The sequence below is a fragment of the Antechinus flavipes genome, chromosome 2 (genome assembly GCF_016432865.1).
Source record: "Antechinus flavipes isolate AdamAnt ecotype Samford, QLD, Australia chromosome 2, AdamAnt_v2, whole genome shotgun sequence".
Classification (NCBI taxonomy): Eukaryota; Metazoa; Chordata; class Mammalia; order Dasyuromorphia; family Dasyuridae; genus Antechinus; species Antechinus flavipes.
This window is the reverse complement of record NC_067399.1, coordinates 132,767,874-132,776,934: the sequence shown is the minus strand read 5'-3', so window position 1 is coordinate 132,776,934 and position 9,061 is coordinate 132,767,874. Positions and strand designations below refer to the sequence as shown.

Here is a 9,061-nt window from a genome sequence, read left to right as displayed (position 1 = left end):
TAAATAATTAGTGAGCTAGAGAATTTGCTAAGTACCATGCTAAATTAGGCAACTGACATCACTTTGTAAGGATTCTAACATAAAGGTTATTCTTTTCTACACAGAATATATAAAATAGGTCTGGAAAGGAAAAGTGGAGTCAAGTTGTGGAGAATTTAAGACATGCTGAAGAGTTTGTATTTTATCCTAAAGTAATAGTGAGCCTGTAAGAATAATATGGATAGAACTAAGACAGAAACTAATTTTGGCACCTTCATGAAGGAAAGATTAGAGAAGAGAGACTAAAGAGAGACTCCTTGGGAAGTTGTTTTTATAATCCAAGTGGGACTGATGAAGCCCTAAACTAGATTTGCACCCATGTGAGCATAAGGAATGAGATTGTTGTGAGGGATGCAATAGAAATAGAATCATGAGATTTTATCAAATGATTTGATATGAGGGGTAAGGGAGAAGGGAAAAAGAGTCACAGATAACTTAAGTTATAAACTATTATAACTGGTAAGAGAGGGGACAATGATGCCCTCAGAAAGTTTGGAGGAAAGGCTAGCCATGGAGAAAAGATGAGTGGTTTGAGACATGTTAAGTTTTGATACTCCACTACAACATGCACATGTAGATGTCCAAAAAGCAATTGATGGAAGAATAGACTTTAGAGCTACAGATAAACAAGGGTGGGTTGTTTGCATAGTGATGGCAATTGAGGTTATAGATGTGTGCCATGAAAATAGTGAAGCCCAATCTTTCTCCTTCCCTGCCCAAAACATACATTGCACCTGGAGACAAAATATGGCATGGCAATTGAGCCTCAGTGGGTGAGGGAGTAGAGAACACAGGATCATTCAGATCAGAGAACAGAACTGCTTGACCCTCCTCAAGATCAAAGGGTGTGTACTTTAGATGATTTTCATGAGTTATCACAGCCAAGAAAATTAACCACCGAATTGCTAAAGGTCTTTTGTATTTCATAATGCCTCCAAAGTTTTCTAGTCCATTGCCCAGCTTACCAGTATATACTAACTAGAGCGTGTATTCCCTTGGCATAACCTTTAAGAAGAAACATTAGAGGGAGCATCTGGAATCAAAAATCAAACAACAATCATCTTATTAAATGCTCATATTATGTAAGGCACTGTGCAAGGTGTTGGAGATATAAATGGGGAAAAAGGAAAATATTTCCTGCTCTTAAAGTACTTAACATTCTATTGGTTTTGCAACTTTGTGATTTTGGTCAACTCAAGCTCTTCAAAGCTCAGCAAAGATTAAAATTAACCAAACATAATGGCTTCTTCACTTCTAAATCTAGGATTTTATATTGCAAAAAAGGTTCCTACCTAGGCATGGATTGGGCTAGACAGTTTCCAGATCTGAAAGCCTGGAATATATCAGATTCCAGTATCACTTTCACACCTTATCTAATACTTCCCTTGACTCTGTAGAATTTTTCCATCTTTATTATGGGAACTCACCAGTGTAATCTAAGTGAAAAAAAAGCCAAAAGAAAGCCAAAAGAGTAGATCTTAAGACAAATTTTTACTGAAATATTTGTAGAACTTAAAAGTCAAAAATTCTTCATGACTATGTGATATATTTTATATTGCCAAAGAACAGTGACCCTGAAAAGCTTGCTCTTAGGAGTACTACAGACACCTTTCCAGGATCCTATTGATAATTATGTTATGATAATTGTTGTTATGATAATTAACTAGATATCTCAGACTAAGTATAGTAGAACTAAATTTAGATCTCTGGCCATGTATATTAAAATATTCCAGATTTTGTTTCAGATTTGATTGGGAATACTTATTTTTGGTCGCCACTGAAACTACTAGTAGGTTTAGTATGCAACCATGTGCCTCCTACTAGAAGTGCCAATACTGAATTGAGATAAGGAAATTACAACCAATTTCTGCCCTTTGAGGGCATAATAGTAAATAAATGAGACTATGAAGTTATCAGAGTTTTCTTTTTTTCTGGTTAATCTGAAAAGTGAAAGGTTATGGTTGGCTGGATAGACATGAAATGTCTTAAGGAGAAGGGAGATAAGCAGAACAGTCTAGACAGGAATGTACTCATGCTCAGTGCTAATAGTGATTAAGGAAGGTAAGTGCAATTTTAACTCCACTTTACACTTGAGAAAACAAGGGCAGACAGAGGTTAAATGACTTACCCAGGGTCACATGGCGTAAGTTAGAAGAGACTAGATTTAAATTTGAGTCTCCCTCACTTAAGGTCCAACATTCTGTCTGCTATCATGTACCTGTCTCTTATTTTACCTTGTTTTTTTTTTTTTTTTTTTTTTTTTTAATTTTTATAACTCACACTAAGCTCACACCAGCTACACCCTTGGCTCTTTAAAAACATATTAAGCAGATTTTTTTTTTAAGCGCTTTATTCTTTTCCATTTCAAAAGCGTCATTCATGATTGAGAAATTTTACACTACAGATGGCAAGTCAAAATAAAATTAGCAAGGATAAACTTCTGAGTGCAAACAAGGAAAAATCAAATATATACGGGAAAATGTTCTGATTGTTCAATGATCAGAGTATAAAATCAGTAGTCAAATTCCTTATTTTCTAAGAGTTCAAAGAATTACTGTGCATTACAGTTCAATGGCATATACTACAATCATAAAAAAAATGAGTCTGTAAATGAGGAAAGGCACACAGATTTTAGCACTTGTATCATAGATGTACTTGTTCACAAGTTTGCATCAAAGCAGGGCCTGCCTTTAGAATTGTTTCATAAAATATAGTATTTCTCTGATCAATATGTGTTTGTTGAAGTAATAAACCACCTTCATAGTGCAGTCAATCTGCCTATCTTAAAGCAAAGCTGTATCACTTTAAAATAGGCAAGACATGGTATAAAATACACCAAAATGCTGGCAAAATTAGCCAAGAAAAATAACTTTGTAAAAGCTCTTCTGGTACTTTAAATTTAACATGTTAGGTAACTGAATATTTTATTATTCTCTGTTAATGGAAAGCAATAATACAGAATTTCAAGTATTTTATTACTGCAAATGTTATAGCTATGTACGTTTTATGCCTGCATGTATACATATATAAGAATATGAAACACTTGAAGCCTCAAAGGAACTCAAACATTATTTTTGCATCCTTCAAAAACATTAGTAAAAATTAAGATGTGTTCCAACATAACTTAGTAAATGTAAACATTTTTATATTAACAGCAAAGTCTGAAAACTCAATTCAATTGTTAGTTAAAAGTTTATTTTAGATTTAACAATTTTAAAGTGCGCATGAAATTCTCAAGTGTCTTCGTAACATATTACTTCATTGAAGATATTGCAATGATTTCTGTTTTCTATTCTGACCCCCACATGTAGGACTTGGAGGTACAGAAATCCTCTGCTGAATCTGTTGTGAAGAACTAGGCTGGTGTATGTTGCTTGAAGAGGGTAGGGGAGCAGGTTTCTGCCAATTCGTTACGCCTGTGCCACATCTGGGGAGGCTGCCATCTTTTCTCCGTTCCAAAGAATTTGTGGATCCTGGCCCCAAAGGAACAGGGCTTGGATACGTTCCATAGTTCGGAGGCAACTGTTTACTTGTACCCGGAATAGAGGATGATGCTTTTCCAATATCAATGCCCAGCTTTTCAGTGCTTGCTACTGCTGATAAGGGGAGAGGTTGGCTTGATATTGTTACTTGCTTGAAAGCCCCATCCATGCTTGATTCCTTCCATTCCACATTAGCTGTTTGAATTGGTTTTACTGAAGCGTTTGAGTTTTGTTTTGATGCTGACCAGTTTCCATCATTAGCAGACTTAGATCTTCCATGACCTGCATTTGAAGCAATAGTAAGAAACTGTGGTTTTACTGGGTCACCTGGTACAGAATAAGTTCCAGCACTAGGAACTTGTATATAAGGCCCCACTGCTGCTATTCTTCCAGATGCACTCAGGGATGACTGTGGTGATGATGTTCCATTAACCCGGTTTAACTGAATTTTTTTTCCCATAAAGACGCTCACGCAGTTCATTGATTCGTTTGTCCATCATAGCAACCACCATATTACGTTTATTTAAAAGTTCCTTCTGCTGCTGAAGTTTTGAATTCTGTTCCTGATTAAGTTGATTCCGAATCTGAAGTTCTTGGTATAATCTTTTCAATTCCACTGCAGCAGGGCCACTCAATCTGCCATTATACGACTGAAATCCATTGAGTTTCCCTTTCTTTAAATCCTCCAACTGTTTTAATAGACAAAATCTATTAAAAATTGCTATTCTTCGTACCTTTTATGTCCCATTTGAAATATTAATGCTAATGAAAAAGGTTTCCAGTCTAGTAAGGATTACCATGATTAACATTAGAAACACATTTAAACGAAGTTTTCTAATAATATCCATTGTCTATAGTTCAAAAGACTATCAACATGGAATTATTATAACAAGTGTATCTATATATACACATTTAGAGCATGTATTTTTATATTTCATTGAAAATAATTGACATTTAACTTCATCTCATGTCTTTAAGACAGTAATGATAATCAGTTCATGCAAGATAAAAAAGATCTGATTTTTTTAGGTTACAAGATTTTCTGATTTCTATTACTTTACAACATGGTGTTTTCAGTTTATGTTGTACAAGAATCTGGATTATAACAACCACAGTGAAGACTTCAGAATCACATTATGAAATGGGAAAACTTAAAAATGATTTCCAACTAATTTGAAGATTATAAACACTAATGATCTGTTCATGATTAGCTAAAACTACTTAATGTTATAATGCCACACTTCTCAGATGACCTAATTAGGCCTAGTCATGAAAAAATGGAAATTATTTGCTCTGGAAACCTTGACTTATTGCATTTTCTTACATTATTGCATGCTGACATCCTTTTTCACTTAGTTATTAGTGGTTCATTTCTTGAGTATTTCCATATTTGGTAGCTTGTTTTCTTTTAAGCTTGTTGCAAGATGAAATTCTTCCCAAAATGGCAAAAAATAATATGAACAACTCAGTTTCCTGAAGATGTCTTTTATACAAAGAAAGAAAGAAACACTAAAGGAATCTTTTAACAGGGGCTGCAGGCGCAGGACGAGTAGGAACAAAGTTTCCCTGAGATGATACTTTTGGTTGTGGTGGAGGTGGCCTGTGAAAAGAAAAGAGAAGTAATCATTTCTCCACATCTGGGTACTACAAAATGGAAATAAAACAAGTAATTACATAATGAGAATTCCCCAATAAATACTAATCTATGGGTACCTTGTCATGAAATTGTCTCATAGATATGACCACTTTGTAGGAATTTAAGGAGGGTATTTTGTCAATTTTTGTCAATCCCTTTAAATGGGATCTAAGTATGCTGGTAAATGTTAAACAATCAATCCTCTGACAAACTTAATGCCAAATTTATTATATTCTTTAAAGAAAAGAAAATAGCATGAAATAGAGATTCATGATTTCACAGAAGGTTGTTTTTGATCTGGGATTTGTTGGGAGACTTTTTTGGTATTCTGCTATGGTATGTATGCCCTTTTTTGGTGTTTATGCTTAAATAAATTTTTTAAAAATGAAACAGAAATTAATTTTATCAACAAATATAACAGCCAGTATTTACATAATGATTTAAGATTTTCAAATTCATTTACAAATCCTTAGTCTTAGAAGAGCCTCAAAGGTAAATGGCAACACTGTCCTTGAAGCAATTTAAACATAAAATGTCAGGTTCTCCTGACTCTAGGGCTGGTTCCTTACCCATAGCACCATCTAGTTACCCCATAAAATTTCAACAACACCATAAAATCTTAATGCTTCTTCACATTAACTTCAGGATACTGACAGTTTATAATACAAATCCTTTCCTTTTATTAATTTCTTTCCAGTTTCATATTGTTTTCCTTTTAAGGTATTGCTCCAAACTTTTTCTGTTGTAGTTATTTTCTGCCCAGCTGAAGCTCCACCCTCCAAATAAGAACTGCAGAGAACATGCATGGGAAAGAACTGTAACCCTTGGACTCATATTTTGCTCACAACCGTCTCTTCTACCCTACCTTTCTCCTCTCCACCTCTTGCTCCAAGGTTGACAGGAATTGGATTTGTGATTTCATTCTTAAGAAAAGTCACTTTAGCAAGACAGAAAGGCACCTTGTCTGCAGCTTCATAGAAATTGGATTCCATAATAAGTTAGAAAACCACAAATTAACATTATCTTTGTGGAGCAGCTAAGTGGCTCAATGAATAAGAACACTGATCCTAGAATCAGGAAGACCAGAGTTCAAGTTTGACCCCAGATATCTCTTAACTATTGGATTCTGAGCAAGTCACTTGACTCCTGACTGCAAAAAACTGAAAAAGAAAGAAGCAAAGCATGGGAGTGGTCTTTGCCAAAACAAAATAAAACCAAACCCAGGGACGGGTGGTCCTCAGAGTCTCAAAAAGTCAAACATGACTGAATGATGACAATGTTATGTTGTATTTTTATTTATTTCAGTCAACATTTTCCAAATCTATTAATTGGGCATACTTTAATCAGGTAGCATTTAATGCTCTGGCCTGTATCACTAAAGTTTTAAATATCTGCCCAGGGTCAAGCTGCCAGTACATGTAAAAAGTGAGAATAGAGCCCAAGTCTTTAGTTCTCTATCCACTGTACAATATTCAAATTGCCATTGGGGGTTGGGGGGGTGTCAAGTCTCTCCTCTATTCCTTCTCCTTCAGCAATCAATAATTCATCCCTTTGGAGGGCACACCAGTAAACTGCCCTACACACACCATCTCTGTATCTTCTTAGATCCAAACACCTTTGCCTATTCACCATTATGCTATATGTATCAGGAAGACTAGAGTTCAAATCTGGCCTCAGATACTTACTAGTTGTATGACCCTGGGCAAATCTGTCTCAGTTTCTTCCTTTGTAAAAAGGACACAGCAATCTTGCCTATTTCCTGTGGTGTTCTCTTCTTTTTTAGAATAATATTATGATGGTTCTCTGGGAGACCAGGTTTCTTGGGGAGGTTTTCTGGAGGCAGCCTTAGTTTCAGTTCAAAGTAATAATCACTTCAAATGCAGTCAGCTGATAAAATCCAAACGTTTATTTTCTCCTTCCAAGTCTCATCTCTTTCCTTGGGCCCAGTTAGCTTTCTTAGAGGCCTCTCTCCCTCCTTGGTTCCAAGAGCTCTTGCAGCTTGTCTTTTAGCTCTTCCAGCTTCTGCCTCTAGCTCAACTCTGACTCGTGGCTTCTCAAACTCTAACTGACGTTCCCCTTTCAATCTTTTTCAACTGAACTCTCCCGACTGAGCTCAGCTGTTTTTATGCTCTTTTAGAGGTGTAAACTCAAAGGTTGACTCCTTCTCTGAGAGTGGGATTATGGGAGGTGTGAATTTGAACCCTGAAATCTCCCAAATCTGTGAACTAATGTGTGAACTCTCAAAGGTGTTAACTTAAGCATTGTTTCTATCAATACTAGTGATTTAACACCTTGTAAGGATTTGCTCTAATGTATGAACCAATAAGCATTGTATCAATTCCATTGAATTAACACTAGGATTCTAACAACTTTCCAAGCTTATTGTGAGGACAAAATGAATTAATATTTGTAAAACATTGTTATATATAAATGTTGGCTATTATTAATACTAATTATCATTATCTTCCTCTTTTAGAATGTAAGCTTTTTGAGATTAGGGACATTCTGTATTTGTTATTTGTATCATCATTGCTTAGCATAAAGTGAGTGCTTAATAAATTACTTTTCTTTCATTCATTCAATCTCTAGACTTGGACTTGTCATTTTGCATTGATATCCACTGTAATTATCTTCTTTCAGGCTCTCATTACCTTTTACTTGGATTACTGATCCTAACTGTTTTCTTGGTTTATAATTTTTTCAAACACATGTTATATAATGTTTCCATTTCCCCTTTCCTAAATGCATTATACCCTAATAATTCTACTCCTCAAATACCTCTTAAACAAAATCTTTCAAAGAATCCCCATTGCTTTCTTAATGAAGTCAAATCTTCTAACCCTTGTACTCAAAGCCTTCTGCAATTTGGCCAAAATCTTATTTTCCAAATTCATCTCCTACTTCTGTTTTATACACTTTACATTCAAGCTAAATAGAATGATTTCCTATGCCAGGAATACATACCTCATTTTCTTGCCTGCATTCCTTCAATCTTTTCTTCTTCATTATCTTTACTCTATTTAGCCCAGGCTACCCAATCTTCATCAAATTTAGAAAGATTCTTTAAAAGCCCTCTCACCCCAAATTCTCATTTTACAGAGCAAGAAACTAAGGCTCAGAGATGAAGTGACTTGATGGAAATCACACCTCATCAGTTACAATCTGAACAAGTGCTCCCATTCTAATTCAGACCCTTTTTCTAATTCTCTAACCGCACTGCTTCTCTGTCCAGATAATTGCCATTCTGGTGAACCTCTATCTCTCTCTCTGCTATGCAGATGTCTTGTACTAAATACCTCTTACTTCCTATTCTAGAACACAAACTATGCAACAGCAAGTGTTGTGCCTTTTTTATTGTAGAGCCTGAGAGAGGATGATTGATATGTCCGTAGGTTACCCTGTTAGAATCTAAGAAGGAATTTAAATTCAGATCTTTCTGATTCAAGCCATGAATAAATGAACTACTGATAATTGAATTATTGATGTCTGAAAAATAAGGAGTGAAGGACTTTACTCCCACAATTTGATTTTAGTCATTCTATATGTAACATCATTAATCAACAATGTTTTTTGCTTTGCGTTTCTTTAAAATTTTAATGTTACCTGTGCTCCAAACCAGGTGTAATTAAACAAGTTTTCTTGGAGTCTTTCTTAGAAAGAAAAAGGTTCAACTTAATTTCTGGCATTATTTAATGGATTTCTAGAACCATAATCATATAAATATTGTGGATTGATGTGGAAAGATGTTTTAGTTAATCTACTTTTCCATGCCACTAATCATCTTTGTAAGTTTTCATACCATAATACCTTCTCAGGACCATCACTCCATTTTATATGCAGTCTTCTTCTATTAATATATAAGCTCTCTGAGGACAGGACCTGTCTTTTACATTTTGTTTACCCA

The 9,061-nt window shown here is 35.1% G+C and overlaps 1 protein-coding gene across 1 annotated transcript in view; it reads right to left on the bottom strand.

Annotated features, from left to right (window-relative positions):
• Positions 1-3,212: 3,212 nt before the first annotated feature.
• ADAM9 (ADAM metallopeptidase domain 9) overlaps positions 3,213-9,061 on the bottom strand; it is a 95,287-nt gene continuing 89,438 nt past the window's right edge. Inside the window, exon 22 of the mRNA XM_051975555.1 lies at positions 3,213-5,121. Coding sequence (XP_051831515.1) covers positions 5,031-5,121 — 91 coding nt within the window. The 3' untranslated portion in view covers positions 3,213-5,030. The remainder of the gene's footprint in view (positions 5,122-9,061) is intronic.